This window comes from Rhinoderma darwinii, chromosome 5 (assembly GCF_050947455.1).
Source record: "Rhinoderma darwinii isolate aRhiDar2 chromosome 5, aRhiDar2.hap1, whole genome shotgun sequence".
NCBI lineage: Eukaryota > Metazoa > Chordata > Amphibia > Anura > Rhinodermatidae > Rhinoderma > Rhinoderma darwinii.
The window spans coordinates 293497795-293518726 of record NC_134691.1 but is presented as its reverse complement, the minus strand read 5'-3'; the positions used below and the strand labels follow the sequence as shown (position 1 = coordinate 293518726).

At 39.7% G+C, this 20932-nt stretch overlaps 1 protein-coding gene across 2 annotated transcripts in view; it reads right to left on the bottom strand.

Annotated features, from left to right (window-relative positions):
* AHR (aryl hydrocarbon receptor) overlaps window positions 1-20932 on the bottom strand; it is a 108131-nt gene that overhangs the window by 3637 nt on the left and 83562 nt on the right. For both annotated transcript variants that reach the window (XM_075827297.1, XM_075827298.1), the window contains exons 4-10: window positions 14764-14853; window positions 11015-11135; window positions 6746-6876; window positions 5135-5337; window positions 4766-4875; window positions 4090-4231; window positions 428-1652 (exon numbers count right to left, since the gene is read on the bottom strand). In XM_075827297.1, coding sequence (XP_075683412.1) covers window positions 428-1652; window positions 4090-4231; window positions 4766-4875; window positions 5135-5337; window positions 6746-6876; window positions 11015-11135; window positions 14764-14853 — 2022 coding nt within the window. The remainder of the gene's footprint in view (window positions 1-427; window positions 1653-4089; window positions 4232-4765; window positions 4876-5134; window positions 5338-6745; window positions 6877-11014; window positions 11136-14763; window positions 14854-20932) is intronic.

Below are 20932 nucleotides of genomic sequence, written 5' to 3'. Positions count from 1 at the left end.
AGAAGGGAAAGAGCGCTATTTGGCTTTTGGAGTTCACATTTAGCAGGAATGGTTTGCGGAGGCCATGTCACATTTACAAAGCCCCTGAGGTGACAAAAAGTTGTAAAACATAAAAAAGTGCTATAAATGAGGTATCGCCGGAATCCGTAATGGGACGTTTACGGTCTGAGAAACAGCTGAAAATAAGCCGTGTGACCATACCCTAATTGAAGTCTGCCGAGAGGAAAATGGTTGAAAAACGCATGATCAGTAAGTAATTCTTTACCTCGATTTAAAAAAATAAAAAAACGCTTTTGAAGGTTTACATAGCCTTTAAAATATAATGGTACGAACCGGCATAAATTGATTATACATTTGCTATATCTTCACAGACACAAATGTACAAAGAAGGTAAGATGTAAGGTGTAAACGGTTATATGCTCCTTACTTTGTTTATCAACTGCTGCTGACCGGGCATCACGGCATTATATTGCATCTGATTCAGACAGGACGGCTGGGGATCCGGGAGGCACTGATACATGGACACCGCGCCAGAATAACAAGGCTGGGAAGTCATCATCACGGTCTGTGCGTTTAAGCCACACTCTTGGAGCACAGGAGTTTGTGGGAGACATTCCAAAAACCCATCCAAGTTCGAAGAAGAGGTGTATATTGACTGTTCCACATTTCCTAGATCAAAGTCCATCTGTGTAAGGTTAGAAGGCAGTGGCACTGCAGGCAAGGAGTCCTGGTAAGGCATATATTCTTGTTTGCAAGTATAAGAAGCACTGCCGACTACAGATTTATAAAACTCCTGAGCCACGTTAAGGCTGGGTACATACTGCTCAGTCGGCTGCTGTTCTTGGTAAGGGAGAGGTACACCGCTCGCAGGGTTCCAGTTGGTGAGCATGCCATTCACCTGCATGTGCTTCATTTTTTGACACAGCTGTTGCGGCATCATTTGGTTTGGCTGTTGTTGAAGCATCTGTGGTGTATTTGTGCTATCTTGCGTTACTTTGCTGGAGTTTTGCACACAAGCCATTTGCGGAAGAGCGTTCATAAACATACAGTCTGATTTTCGGTTTAGGGAATCCTGCACATACGTAAGAATTTCATCTGCCACATCAATATCTCCAAGATCGGGATATTCAAACTCATTTCTAAAAAAATCTTCATCTTGCTGTATCACCTCCAAATCCTCAAAGTCAATGTCCAAGCTTCTCATAATATTGTAAAGTTCGTTGTTTTTAACCTCTGGTAAAACGTCCGAAGACTTTGTTATGTTTTTAACCTGGGAAAACGCTGCGCCCTCCTGCTTCATATTATTTGCCACAGGTACCAGATTTTCTTGCCAAAAGTTACTGCTCAGTTCACTACTGCCATCTTTATAAAAGCTCTCAAAAGAAAAGGTGTTTGAAGCTGGAGGGCAAATGTACACACTTTCATCCTGCCTCAGCATGGCACCCAGGAGAGAGGCAGGATTGACCGGTGCTTCATTTACAGTCGCTTTGGCAGGGTTTCCTTTACTTGAGGAACCTTTAGGTTTATTTTGTGAGGGGCCCATTATACCTTGGAAGGGAAACGAAGACTCGTACAAAACTGCCTCACCGGTTGCAAAAATGAAAGGCAGCTGTGCGCTTCGCTTTCTTAAGTGCTCTGCTCCTTCCTCCTCTCTAAGAGTAAAAACAAACAAAAGACATATTGAGAAATCAAAATGGATTTGGAAAAAAAACCCCCAAAAAAAACGCACAAACCTGGTCATGTCAGTTTCTTTTACGAAGCTGTACAGGTTTGAGTATACACGGGTATTCCAAGTCCTCTTATTTTATGCATGAAACACTCGCAATATAGATTAAAAGTACAAAGTGACTATGAAGACAAGTAGATACCTCGTAAAATCTCGTCCTTGGCAAAAAAAGGAATAAAATAATCTAATAATCTATGTCAGGAAATTTTAGACACCAACCTCAGAATTTGACATGTTAATTTAAAGAATTTGTCAATTTTGACCACCATTTTTAAATTTATTTATAGCTCTAAACTAATGAAAAGTTTAGTAAACTCATTACTTTACTGCCCGTAACGATCAACAAGCTGGTTAAACAAAATACCCCCAACAGCTTAGGCTTCGTTCACATACGCGTCAGGGCTCTATTCTGATGTTCCGTCTGATCAATCCGTCAGAATGGAGCCCTGACTGAAACAAACCATAGGTTTCCATCGCTATTGAATTCAATGGTGACGGATCATGTGCCAATGGTTTCCGTTTGTCTCAGTTGTGCAAGGGTTCGGTCGTTTTGACGGAATCAATACTGCAGTCGACTACGGTATGGATTCCGTCAAAACGACGGAAGACTTGCACAACTGGGACAAATGGAAGCAATCGGCACCGGATCCGTCACCATTGAAATTAATGGTGATGCAAACGGAAACCTATGATTTCGGTTTGTTTCAGTCAGGGTCCCGTTCTGACGGGAAGCTCTGACGGAACGTCAGAACGGGATCCTAACGTAGATGTGAACGAAGCCTGGGCCGAGCCCCATAAAGCAGTGGGAGAGAGTTTTTTCTCTACATCTTCACTTCCCAGAATGTAAGTACAGGTGCACTTTAAAATGTGAAGAATGTATTTTACAATCATAATTCCCTCATTGCACAAATATAGACAATACTTCTACTTCCTTTCTTACCTAGATCATCAATTCTGCAAGAGGTTACAAGGCCTGTCTGATGCTCACAGAGATTAAATTAATATAACACTATTGTAGAGAATTGATGTATTTTTTGTTTTTTATCAGACAATATATTGAGGACATCAAAGCATAAATACACTGTAAAAAAGTGTATCAAAACAAGCGTTAAAACTAGTGGAGCAGATTCCAATAGCAACTGACAAAATTCCTCTATTGCAGAAGATGCGGTGATCTGACTGGTTGTCGCAGGTTTTTATACCTTTTGCCTAACCCAATGTTCATAAATAAATCTCGACTGTTCAGCTTTCTCGGAGATGTCATTCCAGTTTGATTATGTGTTGCACTATAACTATGGGCATATACGTTTTCAGAGGAGTTACAGCGCTTTACTTGCCCCTAAAGTCATGCTTAACTTTACGGTGGCCTTCCAGAGATCCTCTGGTGTCTTCTTCTAAGCCGGACGGGTGGCCTGTGCTTCCCATCTCAATTGAGCAGTAAAGCCGTAGACAACCGGAAATATTCCAGTTGACAACCACTGCATTAGTCATATTTCTTAATATGGCTTCCAAATGGCCTATGACAGCAATTCTTGGTTGTCATGGTCTTGGCAAGCACAAACTTCAGCTGCAGCCTAGAAGTTTACAACAAGGGATTTTTGGAATGGTACCTTTCAGGTAAGTGACACTTTTGGGGCTTGCCAAATTCCATGACTATAGCCATAACGAAAACTAAACATAAAAATAATGCACAAAAGAAAACATTCCAACAATTCCACCCTTACTCTTCTATGATCCTACTGTGTCTTATATCGCAACTGGTGCTGAGAAAAATATAAAAAATTCTTCCGTGTGTCCTCCAGGAGATCAGCCATTCCCTCCCCCTCCTCACAATCCTGCGTCTGGCTGCAAGATAACTGGCTGCAGCAAGGACGACACACAGTTTGCCAAGCCTGACCCCCCTCAGCCGTGCCACCAGACGAAAATGGAACAGATCAGCAGGAATGAACCTCTGTGTTCCCTGCAGGATTACTACAAGATGGTTTGTCTTAGGAACAAGAAGAAAATCCTGCAGACTTATAAACAGCGTGAGTAAGTTTATCTCCGGTTTACTTCTTGTCAAAAACTACAGAAAGTCGAGAAAAGCATTAGGAAGCTACTATTAAATATAACTCTTAATAATTACCCCTAAAATCAGGTCTATAAACTCAGAGTATTAATTTCTAGGTTTATTGTTCTTTTAAAGAAATTCCAAATTACTAAACGTTTCTTATCAATGTGCCTCAAACCTGTTCAAAACATGTGTTCGCTTTGAAAGCAGGTTTATAATACAACACAAATGTCTCCAACACAACATTGGATATAGATCGATCGATATTATTTCCATCGATATATATATATTAAAAAAAATAATAATAACTTACGTAAGAGGTCTTTGTGTTGCAATGATGTAATCCGGTCTTCCATTCTTGTAAACAAGCCGTGCATTTGCTTGCACCCAAGTCCATCCATTTTCTTTAGTGAGAAGTCTAAAAATGGTCATGCCACTCTCTCCAGTCTTGATCACTGCATTGAAGTAAATGACAATTAAATCGGGTACATGGAAGCGCAACCAGCTATCGTACATTTATACTGCCAATTAGAAGTCATAATCCAAAACAACAGGACAAGGTGTCCCGAAGCAACAGTGTATTAATCTTATAATGAACTATATATATTGTCTGTTCTGCATTATCTTCATGAACACACTTCACAACCCCACCCTGATAAAGCACATAGCTGTTATTATATCAACTCCCCCTCCCCCCGAGGATGACAGAATAGAATCAGTGAGAAATAGAGGAGAAAAAAAAAAAAAAGACCGGTAATAGACATTCGTAATAGAAGTATATCTGTGGTGTCTGTAAGGAAATGCTGTAGGGAGGAACTCACTAGACGGCCTCAATCCCCGTGTGCGGTTACACCAGATTAAGTTGGTCAACACACAGACAGGGGTCTTACTCTGCTTTGTAGGCAGTCGTTTTTACAACACAACAGGAGTGAAGTAATTGTTGGCGAACCTCATCTTACGACAAGATGAAAGCATGTGCTAGGACTTACTTCGGACATGATTCTCTGCACAGTTCAGCATATCCGCAGCATGAATAAACTGATAGCCAGTTCCTCTAACGCACAGCTCCGCTTCTGTGTATCCAAGTACCATGCTTCCTCTGTGGAGAAACATGAAAGTCCAAGAGAGATCAATAATAAGTCAACTCATAATGAAACAAGACTAAGAACCTAGTATTGTGGTTAATATGATGGAAAGTAGCGGGCCGAAAACAACCTTGTATCTAATCTTAAAAAGTATATTGTAGGATGTAAATGGAAAAAAATACAACTACATTTTTATCTACCAAAGATATTAAATGACAGACAAAAAAAAATAAAAGAAAAAAATCTTTACAGCAGAATTGGTCTAAATCTTACTTTGTATCACATCCTGTAGGTGTGAAGTCTAACTTGTGCTTTGTTCTGAAGATGAAGTTTTTGGTACGGATCTCCAAGATGGAAGGTGACTGCAACGGAGTAGCCAGAGCAAAGAGTGCGAGCTGAGGGGGAATCATGCCTCCATCTTTCCCTTTCTTATTCTGTCCATGTAGAAACTTCAGGCGTCCTTGAAAATTCATCGCCTGAAGCACAACGTATGGGAACATATGTGACCATTATAAAATGTATAGCAATGCGAAAGGCAATATACGAAATCAATATGGAGTATAAATAATTTCTGCATATTCTCGTGAACTTGCCAAACTCAGTAGATATGGCTACGCTAATTTCAACACTTAGTCTTAGGATATCGCAAGAACTCAGATATTGGTCATCCACGTTTTTGCTTCTACACAATCAAATTTAAGTCTAATACAGAAATTCCAAGGTAAGAAGTTCATTGTTAGTTGATAAAAAAAAAAATAATAATAATTTGGGAGTATACCAGTAAATCCGAAAGTAGCTTAATTTGATTCCTTCACTTACACAGATCAAGAGGTCTTTTCAGTTTTGTAGTGGCGGCCATTTTTACAAAATGTGAGAAAATAAAAAGGGCTAGATGCTTATCTCATGACAAATGGCATTGAGGTTAGCAATGAATAATGCAGAATTGTTCTGAGAAGGGTTGAACTTGATGGACGTGTCATTTTTCAACCCAGGAAGCGCAATCATCACTTTTGAATGAGCAGCCCTCAGAAGCGAACAACCAACTATCATTTTCACGACATCTTCTATCAATTAGGCTAGGGTTAAACAGCGACACAGGTCACTAGACCAATGATCGCTGTGTTGCGCTCCCTGCATCGCAGGTTACGAAAGTCAATGTGGTCACTTTGCGACCCAGAAATTGCTGAGATACCAGTCACGAAATCCAGCGTGTTTGGATTCCTTGTGACTGGTGATTCAACATCAGTTATCGAGAATTCTAGGATTACAACCAATAAGGCTGCACTTACAGATCTTACTTCTGCAAAAATGGCAGCTGCAACAAAGATGGACAATTCTTGTTATAAAAAATATATCTATTCTAATTTACTAATATTTGACCATATTTAAAAGTATATGAAGTTTTTGAATTCTACATTTTAAAAAATATCTGTGACCAGTTCCCTCACATTGGATGCTTTCCAGAACATCTTATGGTGGGTACATCCACACGGACTCCAAGATTCTGCTCATTTTCTCTACTTTTGACAGAACTTTCTCTTTCAGAAATAAAATCTAGTGCCATGGAAAGCAACTTATACTAATGTTTTGGACTTCCTAAAGGCAGTAAGGAAAACTCTCAGTAATTGAAATGCATAGAAAAACATTTTTCATTGTTATTTGGCTTTCAAAAATTATGTTTCAAAACACACGTGCACAACTAAAAAATTTACCACTAAAGAAAAAAAGGTTTGATTCTGGAAGCCGTCCCAGTTTTTTTTAGTAGGTACGCATACACAACAAATGTGAAAAGAATATTATAGACTTCCTCAAACATAACATTTACCGTAAAATGCCCGATATTGTGTACAGTAGTTTGTCTGGCTTGGGATATGCATCACATACCAAAAATCCAGAAGAGTTATCCAACAGACATCTCAATCGGCAAACAAAATTTCTTTCCATAAAAGACGAATTCTCAGGTGGAAGTTGGTCAGGATTGTAGCAGGAGGATATCACTGCGAATTCATTGCCATCTGTAGAAAACGTAGGAAGATTAATTTAATACTCCATTAAACATTTCTTAAAGAGGACCTGTCCCTAGTTTATTAATTCCCTATCTCCTAACTAATCTAATAGGCGCTACAATGCTGATAACTACAATGTAATTTTTTTTCAAAAACTTTTTTGTTTGCAAAGTTGTGTATTTCTCTGAAAAAGCTAAATTTGGCTATACTTGCAAAATGGGAGGTGACTCACTCTTTTCACTCTGGGCAGCGTAATGTTTTCTGTATGACGCTGTCCAATCATCATAAAGCTTCTCCCCCTTCCCTGCCCAGCAACACAGCGTGATTATATAGTATACAGCTTCCATTCCCAACGGTGTTCTCAACAGGTGATCCCTTCAGCTGTTTCACAGCTAGACTACGATCCCGGGGTCATATGAAAGATTAGAATCTCATCTTTCATATGCCACCAGAACCACTGATCTAGGTGGTCCACAGCCAGAGATATGGCTATTTAAAATGATCCCCCTTCCCTCCAGCCTCAGTATCTCACACTGTGTGAAGCAGCTTCATGCTGATTGGACAGCGTCAGAGGCTGCGAGGTAGCTCCACCTCAGGAGAATCGCTGCTGTTGACACCCACTTGTCTAGTATAGCCTCATTTGCATATTTAGAAATAAGCTCATAACTTTTAAAATAAACGTTTTGGGACAATTTTCACTAGCATTATCAGTGTGACAGCGCCTATAAGATTAGCTAGGAGATTGGGCATTACTAAACTAGTGACAGATTCGCTTTAAAGACTAACTGTACTTTGAAAAAGTGCAGAGAACCCCACTGCCACGAAGGGGTAGAAGCTCTCAGCTGAGCACCCTACATCTTCGGCTGTGATTGTCGCTGTTCATTAGGCTGAACACTGACTAATAGACCTGAAAGGCGAGCCATGTCCAGGTATGTAGTTAATCCCTGGGCTCATGAAATCAATGAAAAAAATGTGGTGGGAACATAATAAGCACAATGTGAAGGCACCTGATAACTGCCTTTGGAAATCATCTCACAGCAATAACCCCACCTATCCGGATATGTTTAGTTTGGACTCCCATAGTGTCATGAAAAGTTGTGATGAGCCTAGGAGTCGGGTATTAAAAATAGTTTTTAAGTGTAGTGTAGAAATAATTCTCTCCATGGCAGGGTCAGTAAAGCAACTCCACTCAGAGTGGTTTTAGGAAGTTTGGTAAGAGGAACAATAGACCTTAAGAAAATGGAAAATTTGGGAGAAGCAAAACGATTCTTCTGGAGGGAGATCATGTAAAGAGCGGAACTCTTCAGTCGTAAATAATTTATTACCAGTAAGGAGTTTAAAGAGGCTCTGTCACCAGATTTTGCAACCCCTATCTGCTATTGCAGCAGATCGGCGCTGCAATGTAGATTACAGTAACGTTTTTATTTTTAAAAAACGAGCTTTTTTGGCCAAGTTATGACCATTTTTGTAGTTATGCAAATGAGGCTTGCAAAAGTCCAACTGGGCGTGTATTATGTGTGTTACATCGGGGCGTGTTTACTACTTTTACTAGCTGGGCGTTCTGAAGAGAAGTATCATCCACTTCTCTTCAGAACGCCCAGCTTCTGGCAGTGCAGATCTGTGACGTCACTCACAGGTCCTGCATCGTGTCGGCACCAGAGGCTACAGTTGATTCTGCTGCAGCATCAGCGTTTGCAGGTAAGTAGCTACATCGACTTACCTGCAAACACCGATGCTGCTGCAGAATCATCTGTAGCCTCTGGTTAGACAACCCCTTACAGAATGTCCTATTAGGGTATGTTTAGGAAATAGTGGGGGCTCGTCTGATCAGGAACCACCTGCCATGCGGTTCTCTGTCTTGTAAGAAATTCTGGCCTATGCTGAAATCACTGGTTATTTACTGAAAAAAGCATCAAATCCGCACATAAGTTGTAGTTTGTTCCCACAAGGAGAAGAAAAAAAAAAAAAAAAGTCTTGTTGCCAAATATTGGCATCTAAAATATTTTTCACAAATTTACTAGAAACGTAACATTTTTGCTTTACTCTCTGGGAATAAATATTGACCCTTTTTTTTTTTTTTTTTTAAAGTTCAGGAAAATTTGCTTCACGATTTCAATATTTTCAAAGTAAAAAAACGCCCACACTAGCTCAATACACAAACTACCACCCACCAGTAGAAATATTTATCCCTTTTAATGAACACTAAATTCCAGATGAATAGTAACATTACTGTCTGCGACCTTTACTAATCAGTGAGTAACACAGCGCCGCTCGCAAACTTTTGAAGTTGATAACAGTCTACACATGGAAAGGACCCAAATGTGCCGCTACTATAAAACATTATATTGTGCGTAGCTCTTAAAAAGTTCTGCCGATATGAACGAACATAAGGACTTACAGTATGCACATGGCCATATTATATGAGCTGTATATTTAGAGAAGGGATGAACAACCTGTGGCCAGTTCAGTGCTGGTCCACGTCCCGATAGTACAGACAGATGCAGTCGTGATCGAACAGCCGCATCTTCTGACACAGCAAGCGGTCGTTTGATTGCAGTTCTAATGAACTTGAGCTACCAGGGGGCAGAAACCAGTCAATGGGGCAGATTTACTGTTCAAATGAAGTCAGAATTGTGGCATACATGAGGTGTGCCACACTTAACGGTCCTAGACACTATTGCCCTACGCCCAACACAGGGGTGCAGCTTAGTGTGAAAGGGGCGTGATCTAGCAAAAAGAAGAGTGACCTAAATTGCGCCTCCCTGCGTCACAGTTTTGGTGCAAAAAACTGGTGTAAAAGAAGCCAACCAATCGGTGGTATAAGGAAGAGAAAAAAAGTGTATAATATATCTAGCCAGATGCGCAAAATTGATCATATACACCCTGATAGTTTTAGATACATTTTCTGACTGCCTGGTCTAAGTTTACGCTGTCCAAAATGTAGACAGTATTAGCCCAGCATTGTTAGTTCTCTGTAAGCGGTTGCTCTTTGATGATCGGAATAGTAGAGCATGCTGCGCTATTCTACCCAGTAAATATGGAAACCATTAACACTATTGTGAAGACAGCCTTAGGCTACATTAACACCCCTATGTGGGATTTCTATATTTAGTGCCAAAAAAGATCAAATGCCAAAGCTTTTTTTGGGGGAACGTTTTATCTGCTTTCAACATGAGATCTGATCCAGTTTTCAGCACCAAATATATAAATCCTACTCAGCTCCATATTACTGAGGCGTGAAAGTGAATATTTCAAATGACCAAAATAAACACCCAGATCACCCAATTCTACTACACCTGAATGACATCACTATAGTGGTCTAGGATATGTGGGGGGTGAGGACGTTGTGGCAGCATTATGGATGCTGAACCAGAACGCTCTCCTTCCTGCAGTCTGGCCTCCTGGGATGACGTTTCATCCCATGTGACCGCTGCAGCCAATCACAGGCTGCAGCGTGACATGGCCTGCAAGGTCACCCAGGGAGGCCGGACTACGCACAGAGAAGAGGGAGGGGGTAAGTATGAACAGCTTTTTTCACAACGTGGTGTGGTTTTTCAGACGGAAAACCCTGCGGGTTCCAGGTCGGATACGCTGCACAGTTTTTACGCAGGGTATCAGACTAGTAGGAACACGGACTTAGTGTCCCATATCCAAGACTGTGCTTACACTACACCATTAAGCACCGTGCTTTCACGTAGACTTTGTCTCCCTTCATATTCTTAAACAATGAAAGACACACAAAAGCTATTGACTGAGTAGAGAGCAAACAACTATCCATAAACTGCACACATGAGGTCATTCTATACCAGCGTCTAATTGAATAATTAAGAGATTAAGTACAGGGAGGGGCTTCAGTCTTGGATAACTGCACGTGAATACCTACAATTAGCACGTACTTTCAGCGTCTGTCAAAACAAGAATACCCACGGAATTACTCGGTAAATAAATTTTCACTTTAATCAACTTAAAATGAAGCAAGCTGGGATTTTTCATTCCGTCTTGTTTTTCTTTATATACTTGTAATGAGCTTCAAAATCATCTCCACCCATCTGCTATTTATACATAGATATCAACAGCACCCCATCGCCATAAACATCTTAAGAAGAATAATCGATAATTATTGCTAAAGGGTGGATCAATACTGTACCTGGAGAAGTCTGTGCGTCTGAAGGTTGAGCAGGATCCAAAGCCCAGTGCAGCTGACGCTGAAATTCCGGCCGATCTTCTGTATGGATCAGCTCAAACACACTTTGGTGAATCACATCAGACTGTTAAAAAAAATAGCCCAAAAAAATTAAAAATTATATTACAGTACTGTAGTGCTATAATTGAACTGCTATACCTATAGCCAGGTTCTCATAGACCCTTCATTTGGTGTGCTTAAACTTTTTTCTTTTAATCTAAAAAGTTGAAAATGATACGTAAACCAAGGGGAAACCATAGTTTTCCTTTTGCATTAGCGTGTATTTCAATGGTGATGCTTCCATTGCTAATGGTTTCCATTGGTCTCCGTTCTGTAAGGTTTCTATTTTTTGTGTGGAATCAATAGCGTAGTTGACTACCCTGTGAACTAAGCCGATTCTCCAGGGGGCGGAGCAAGCTTCACACCTTCTGACGCTGTCCAGTCAGCGCTAGGCAGCTTCAGATCTGCTCAGAAATGTTCACCCAGCGTGGTCTCGTGAGATAAGGTTGTTCTGGCAAGATCACAGAGTGCCTGGCCGGTCTGACGTTGCCTCGCACTGATTGGACAGCGTCTGAGATGGTGAAGGTGGCTCCACCTCGGGAGAATCATTAGTGTGTGTGTGTGGTGGGAGAAGGAAAACCCCATCTACTCTTTCAACTAATTTTGGGGATCACTGGCTGATGTCTCACTTATCCACCATCTACATTGATAATTCAAATTCCAATAGGTGGCCAGTTTACCTTTTTTTTTTAACTTTTTGAGCTCTATATGAGCTCTTTGCAGCTATTTTTCATTACCAATTATGCTGTAAATAGATCACAATCACAACTCCACAAAACTGTAGCATTCCCTTACTCTCTCTGAGCCAAATATTGTTGCATGTTTAAGGGGGTCCACGTAGTCATATTACTTATAATGTACACTGCAACTACAGAACGCTAAGCCAACATATGGAATTAAGTGAGAGCTGACAGTGAACTTTCTATTTGGTGGTTTATTTAGTGTTAGCCAATATTTGGATATAAAACTTTATTGGATGAGGCTAGGTCATGATTTAGCCTAAAAGAAACAGAAAAACAATTAGGATGAACCAGTAAATTCTGTTAATGCCTAGATGCAAAAAATATTTTGATTCCAACTTTTAATTTCCAATCACAATGGGTATGAAGTACAACTTTTTTTTTTCAGGTGTCGGGGGCATAAAAGCCTCTACCAAAGATAATATCAGATCTATAAGTATTTAATTTCTCCATTCCACTACACTTCTGTGCACCCTGCTGACACTAACAGATGTGTCCCACCAATAAAAGGCATTTTCACGGGTATTATTTTGGCTAGTTTCACACTATAATAGACGCATTTTAGCGTTTGCCTCCAGACAGATCATTGCAGGACCCTATGGTCATCAAAAGTACCTGGGGCCAGGGTGTTGCAGCAGTTATAAGGTCTCTAAACCACATCTATATTACGGACATATGAAATCAGCCGAACCCTATTCTCCCCCCCCCCCCAAATAGAATAGTCCAGCAACAACATATACTTGATTTATTCTATTTGACTCCAATACAAAGACATCACACAAAGGTTTTAAAAACCGCTTACGCGTTTCAAGCACTCACCACGCTCTTAATCATAGCATAATCCTTAACCCTTCAAAGAGACTAACATTCACACAAACTGTCCAAATGTTATTTTTCATGTGCATCTATAATTGCTACAAGAGATATTTCGGAAAAGATTAGACCAAAGATAATCCACAGACATTAGGCTTGAGGCATTTTTTAGGGTTCCATCAGGGGTTCAGGTATTTTTTCCCAATATATGTCAAAGGTGTCTGCCAGGATGTATTTGAAAACAGCAAAACAACAATTTCTCCAAGTAAAGCAAATATAATAATTACCAAATGTTAGGTGCTGCTCTAACTAATTTATTAATAAACATTTATTAATAAACCCACTTTTAGGTAGCAATCCTCTAAATTATGAATCAGGCCTTATGCACACAACCGTAGCTGTGTGCATGATCCGTGATCACGGAACCGACGGCCCAAAGGGTGTCATCCGCGGGTCGTCCGCAATCACGCACCGTGCACACACACTATATATGCATTTACTTTAAAGGAGCATGGAACGCAAATGCGGCCCGTAAAACACCACGTCCTATTTTTTTAGCGGTCCGGCCTTCGGGCAACGCGCGGACCATGGAAACCTTAGTCGTGTGAATTGGCCCATACGATACAATGTGCCCTATACTATCCACAAGTGCAGCTCCGCAATTGCAGATAGTATGCGGACGCAAATGTACGGTCATGTGCATGGGCCTTTAGAGTTTCCTGACTTTAGCACATTACTGTAGTTCATAAAAAGTTTAAAAGTATTGAAATAGATTCCATTTTCCGAAACAGATTTGTTTTTTCCCCCTTACTTACAACCTGGTGATTTATTCTTTCAGCTTGTAGCTTTAGAAGTTTATGGCTATGCACACAGGGCTGGGGTCTATAAATGGAATCGCTACTCCGCACACAGTATAACATTTCTATCCTTGTTGCTCTACGGACACCGTTTTAATAGAATAGAAACAAAACCCAAAACAAATCTGTTTTACTTGGCTTGTAAAAGAATCGTCTGTGCCAGCTGATACGGAGGAAATACCAAGGCAATCAAAGTCATAGTATTTAATTAGAACTTCACACGCAACTTTTATCAAGGCTTGCACCTTACAGCTGGAAGAACAACAGGGCATGGAGCATTAACCCTATCTTCTCAGGTTTGCCAGCAGAACAGATAAAATTCTAATTATATTGATACAGTATTTCTGACCTGACCTAACAAGCAGTGGCTCTCACTGGCAATCGCAAGCCGTCCATGTCGCATTTGATACACATTATCTGCAGGGCAAATAGCTGGAAGGCCACGGCTTTCCTGGCAAAAATTAATTGTGACTACCTAAATGATTATTCAAGAAATGACCATAAAGTAATAACCAATGGCTACCCTGAAGTTTACAAATGAAGAGTTTTCAGAGGTCATTCTGTATAATCCTCTTTGCTGGCTTAAAGGGTAACTAAACTTTAAAAAAAAAACAAAAAAAAAAAACTTGACGTCATAGTGACACGTCAGAAGTTTTGATTGGTGGGGATCCGAGCACTGAGACCCTCACCGATTGCTAAAACGAAGTAAAAAAAAAGTGCTCAGGTGAGTACTGTGCTATTTAGTCTCTGATCGGCTTGTATCGGAGCAGTGTACAGGCTCAATATAAAGTCTATGAGCCCGTACACCGCTCAGCTTTCCGAGGAAAACCGTTCAGAAACAAAAGCAGCAGAGCGCCAACTCGATCGCTCCTGCCGCTTCATTTTAACGATCGGTGGGGCGGGGGGTGGGTCCCAGTGCTCGGACAGCCACTATGGCATGTCAAACGTTTTTAAAAAGTTGTATTACCCTTTAACCTAGCCATACATAGTGAGCGTTCGTTCTGAACACCACTCCATTGAATGCCTGACCGTTGCATACATGGACGGGCTAGATTCGCCAGCGTGTAGAGATGCTCTACTCATGACGTCTATATACACTAATACAGCAAATTGTAATTACGAGAACACCTTCAACTACGACCCAAACGGAGAAAAAAAAATGGAAACCATTTTCACCGCTGCAAAAGAAAGAAAGAAAAAAAATCAACTTATTGCTCTATACTCCTAATAAAGAAATACATACTTGCTGAAATCCAAGATAATCTTGAACGGTGGATGAAGAAAAAAACACAAGTCCATCTGAAGCAACCACCAACACAAATCCATTAAGGGCCTGCAAGAGAAAAATTGTTCAACACAATATTATCAAATACATTATAAGATATCTCATGGTATTAAAAAAGATCAATAATATAATTTTTTTTGGAGGTTTTAAGATTCAGAATTAAAAGTAACAATAAAGACGGCAAAAAAAATTAAATAGAAATAGCCCTAGAAAAGTTCCAAAAATGTAATGAACAAATTAGCATTGATTTATATAGTTCGTCTCTGTACATTGTATAACAAGAACCCCAATATAAAACATTGCAGCCCTAAATATTGAAAGAAAATGTAAACTGAATACAATACTGCTTGCAATCTGTTAGGCCACATTTTCGGCCTACAATTAGCGCATATGGTGGGAAAAGCCCCTGACGCTTATATTAAATAGTGCCATCCGTCACCCATAGACTACTACGGGATACCTTTAACAGAGAAGTCATGAACTCTCATAACCTTTTCCTGATGTATCCGAGAAAACCGGTCACCATTATATCCTATCGGTGACTGATGCCACTGTTAGGCATTCTTCACGATAAGCTATTTTGGCATCCGTTTAACGCATATGTCATGAAAAGCTATTGAAAAGCTCACAACGTATATATGTTTAACGTATGACCTATAGTGGCATAGGTCACGGATAGGCTCCCACGTGGTATCCTTTTTTTGTGGGATCCCGTTGGTTGGAATAGCCTAGACTAAAACGCTGTTCTATACCCAATAAAAAAATAAAAATAAAATAATGTAAAAAAAAAAAAAAAGCTGAGTATGGAGCCCAGAAGTACACATGCTAAATGTACATCACATACATGACCTGAGGCCTCATGCACAACAGTCAAGCTGAAGACACTCTGCGTGCTGCCGTATGGCTATGGATTACAGAGATATTCTCTGCTTTTAGGTGGAGAATAACTTCATAATGAAGAATCCGATGGAGAATACCACCATTTTTTTTCTGCTGGATTCTTGCAATTTTTTTTTTGTATAACGCGGACGTTGTAGGGAGCAGTAACACGATGTGCGGGAGGCCCTACGGATACAAGATGGTAAATAGGCCTGGTTTAGAGTTGGGGATGCTCTAAAAGTGGATTTGTAGTAATAATCCTTATGTAACTCTGCCTAGAAGTTGAAATGTTACAAGTCTATATTTTAAAAGGACAAAGTCTCATTTGCTTGATAAATAGAAAAAGGACAAAGATTGAATTTTGACAGGACGGTCTCAGTAAACAAGCAGACAAAACGGCTCCATTTGTGAGAAGTAATGGAAAGTGCGTTTATCTAGTCGTACAATCAACATGGCCTATGCCTTGTTGATAACAAACAAAACATGTAAAAATTGGCAGCGTCTCTACTTGCACAGATCAACTTCCAGTAAAAGGAATTAGCAAAAGCCAAAATAAATGAAGCCGTTTCGAGATCCAATTTCTTCTTTATACAAAGCAGTAAAGAGAACGTAATCTACAATTAGCCTGAATTTCAGTATACGTTGTGTTCAAGATGTAAAACAATAAATATATGAACTGCTGCTACGTCTTTCAGATGCCAAAGATTGAACTAAGATGGTCTAAAATTAATACGTGCTCCTCCACATATTAACTGCACCTAAATGTTTCATTGCCATCTTTAGGAAATGACCGATCCATGACTTTCACATAAGAATTAAAGCGGTTTTCCCATAATCAAAATTGATCACCTATCCACAGAATAGGTGATAAATATCTGATCGGTCGGGGTCCATCCAAACTGCCTTTCAGGGCGCTCATGTATCATGCACCAACGCCACAAATTCTAGAGTACATGGAGGAGGATTAGTAGACTCATTCACAGACTATCTTTCCTCCATCAACGATCTGAGGGCAAGGGATTGCAGTAATCCTGGACTGTTCTGTAGGTGTGATCGGCATCCTCTACTTCGATCGTTTCACGCCACTAAAGTAATAATTATTTCAGGGCAAGATTTCTTGATAAACCATGTTACACACCATAAAACAAAAAAGGACGTCAATCATAACATTAAATGTATATAGCAAGTTCCTGCCAAAAGTAGTATATGGGACTTATGATAACCAGGGTAGAGAAAAAGTAAAGGTGTCGTCCAAGGCAAAGTTGTCTGGGTGTCTTTTTTGGTACAAAAAAAATAAAAATAATATTTTATTATTAAAATTATTGTAATAATGTAGGTTATCTGTACTAGATGCTGGAGGTGGGACGTTGATCCAGTGATTTTTTCCGACTGCCATATTTGGATTCTGGAAATAACTTTTTTCTCCTAAGATGGTTTTTGCCTCATGGGGGTTGTTTTGCCTTCCTCTGGATCAATACTGAAGGACAATCGCTTGAACTAGACGGACATGTCTTTTTTAACCGAATATCTGATCAAATACATCTTTGCTTACAGAAGTATAAAACAGATATTTTGCATATCTCCACGCTATGGTAGTTAAGTTTCCCCTGAATGAAGCGACATATACAGGAGTGGTCACATCTAGGCATCAGAAACGACAAGTACCCCCATGATATCAAAACAGAATTAGAATATAAAATAAAGAGGACGTTTTGCAGGAATAAGAAGGATTAAAGAAAATATCTTAACTTTATTCTATGGGTCGTTACGCTTCTGCCAATAACAGATACGCATAGTTGTTTTTTTTCAGATTTTACTACTTTTGCAAAATAAAAGCAATTTTTATAGGAAAAAAAAAAATCAATAAATAAAAAAAATATAAATAAATATATATATATATTTTTATTTTTTTTGCATTACGAGAGCCATGACATTTTAATTTTCAGTTGACTTTATCGGGGCTTGTTTCAATTGTAACATTATTGGGAACATAAAACGTATTGATTAACTTTAAGGGGGGGGGGGGGATTAATGAAGGGACAAAAAGCTATGCTGCAATTGTTTTTTGGGATTTTTTTTACGTTGTTCACGGAACGGTTTAAATAACATTTTAACTTCATTAAACAGGTTGTTACAAATGCGGCAAAACCAAACATGTACATGTTTTTACTTCTTTCACCAAGTGTATTTTTTATGGAAAAAAAATGAATGTTATTTATCCTCTGATCACTTTAATAAAACACTGCAATGCTTCCCTTTGTCTAATCCGTTAGATGCTGTGGTTGCTATTGACTACGCCTTCCAAGGTGTTAAATGGCGGGGATCAGTGGTCTCCAATCTCGGGAGTTTCAGCGGGAGGCCATTATTATTATTACCGTAGTTTGTAAGGACGACCCGCTCGCCGCGAGGTAAGACTATATCGTGGGATAGAAAGGGGTTAAGACTCAAACACTAAGGTGGAACTAAAAAGTGAACAAAAATTGATTTAAAGCAACCAAACGTTTAATTTTTCTTGCACGGGAAATGGGCTCAAAGTGTAACAAATGTTCACGGCTTTTTAAGTGTGACGGACACGTTTTTTATGAATTCAGAATACAGTCATTTTAAAAATAAATATCCATGAATCCTAGTTAATGGGATACATTCCTTAAATTGCTGAGAAATTAACAAACTGTGCAACTACCAAACAAAAGTACCGTATTGTGGGAAAAGACCTTGTGCTACTTATAACCATGTCCAAAAACGTAACGTAGATACTCATTCGATTGTTTATTGTATGTCCTAAAGTTAGGCCACATGTAAGAATACGTTTAGTGTTGGATCTGCATCTTGCAAATCCGACACGGATATCTGCCATGCAGGAATTCAAGACTTTTCTTCCGCTGGTGTGCAGATTCGCAAGAGGATTTTCCGCAGCATGAGAATGGGGTTATGGAAACCCCATTCACAAGCATGGGACGCCGATTGTTGTCAGATTTGATGCGAAAATAAGTAGCGTGCGATTTATCTGAACGGTTTGTTTTTTTGGCGCTTTTTTACACGTTGTGGACAAAAATCGCCACTGAAATTTTTATGTGAATAGGGTTGCGAAGCCGAAATTTGTGCTAAATCCAACACATTATACAATAGAATCCAACAGAGATAAACCCTCCACAGGAAATCAGAGGTATACAGAGGAGTTCCACTAAAGTCTATAAGACGTGTAATACGGCACCGCAGAACTCACCCCAGGTTCACGACTGTTCTTTAATCCTAAAATATGATGCCCACTAAAAGATTCAGAAATATACGATCCAATAAGTGGCTTTCTAATATCACTCGTCAGTGTTTCACCCAACAAGTATCGAAAGCTAACGCCTCATGCACACGACCGAGTGTGCCGTCCGAGTCCCGTCAGTGATCCGAGGAGATAGAATATGTCCTATCTTTCCACGGATCGGAGACTCTGACCATTTTTCACTGGCCCGATTCACCAGTCAAAGTGAATGGGTCCGTGAAGATTATCGTGTGCCACTCGGATGCCGTCAAAAAGGGCCCGAGTGGCACAACGGTCGTGTGCAAGAGACCTAAGGGACACATGTTTGACTATTAAAACGGGTTTGTTGTGCTCTCTGTATTAGATTAAACTGAAGCCAAAATAAATGGAATACATAAGTCCATATTATAACATAAATACAGACACCAAAATTGGAAAATGGTTTTGGGTGTAGATGGTCGAGTAGAAAATAGTATTAGCTTCATTTCCTCTACCTGAACCTCTATGCTGACAAATATCTTTCAAGGCTCTTAAGAAATGGAGAAACTATTTTAGAAATGCTTTCGATGAAATTTATCTCATAATCATACGCATTATTACAGTTCAGGAATGACTACACATTCATCTAGTAAAGCAAAGTACACACTAGGGATTATTATTTTGTTATCTATAATTTAGTACATTTAAAAGGGGTTTTCCCATCAGGGACATTTACGGCATATCCACAGGATATGCCATAAATGTCAGATAGATGCGGGTCCCACCTCTGGGACCTGCACCCATCTCTAGAATAGGACCCCCTAAACCCCGTTCTACCTTTCTCGTTTCCCGCTGACACTTGTAATTTCCGAACATGTAATTAGAAAACTCCCACAGAAGTAAATGGCAGTTATGGAAACAGCTTAGCTCGCATGCTACGCCGCTTACGTAACCGCCATTCATTTTTATGGGAGTTACGGAAACGGCGTAGCTCAGTGAGCTACGCCGTTTTCTGATTACATGGTCAGAAATTACAAGTGGCAGCGGGAACCATGAAAAGGTAGAACGGGGTTTAGGGGACCACGATCTAGAGATTGGTGCGAATATGTCAAATGTCCCTGATGGGAAAACCCCTTTACGGTTTTCTGCACCTTGTAGGAAGCACGTATACAATTTGAAGACATCTTGTAAATAGTCTCCATCCAGAATAAGTTTAGAAAACAGAGGCGTCTATGAAAGCCAGACAACTTAATGACCACAGAGCCTATGATCTATAGTGTTATTTCCCATAAAGCTTTTAAAGGAAAACTTCTCAGCAATCATTTACAAAGCAGCAATCTTCTTCATTTTAAGCTTGCCCAGGGGTAAATAACCCTTTTACATATGCCAATTTACGTTCAATAAGCAGCTTATTGTAACCACTTCCATGAAGAATTCATTAGGAAAGAAAGTTAAAATGTGTGCGGCGTCAAGGACAAATGTAAACTGCTATTTCCTTCATTACTTAAAATGCTTTGATACAGTGCGACCATACAAAGAAAAACTACAGTATGAGAGGCCAGGCATGGGTCTTCTTGAACGTCAGAAAAGGTCTTTCATGTGGTCATCACTAGTAAATGTATCCATGAACCATAGATTTTAATGACATAACTCCTAATTGTAGAAACATGTAACAGAGGGGCTCATATAAGAGGTCTAAGGGGGTCCATACAATCCATTGTTCCTTCTTGGCAGATAGAAGTCTTGACTATTATGGAAATAAGAACATATTCACTTACGAATTTGTGTGGTCAGGATGTAGTAAATAAGTATAATAATACAAATGTTCTAATTATGAATAGTACAAGAAATATAAGTATAGATCAAGTGATCTAGAAGGACATGTGACTATAACCAAACGTCAGTCGGGAACGGTCTAGTGAAAAATACCATCATTTCTTGATGGTATTTGCTTTAAGTACACGAAAATAAAAAATGGTCTATACCCAGGGATGTCTTGATAGGGATTTAACT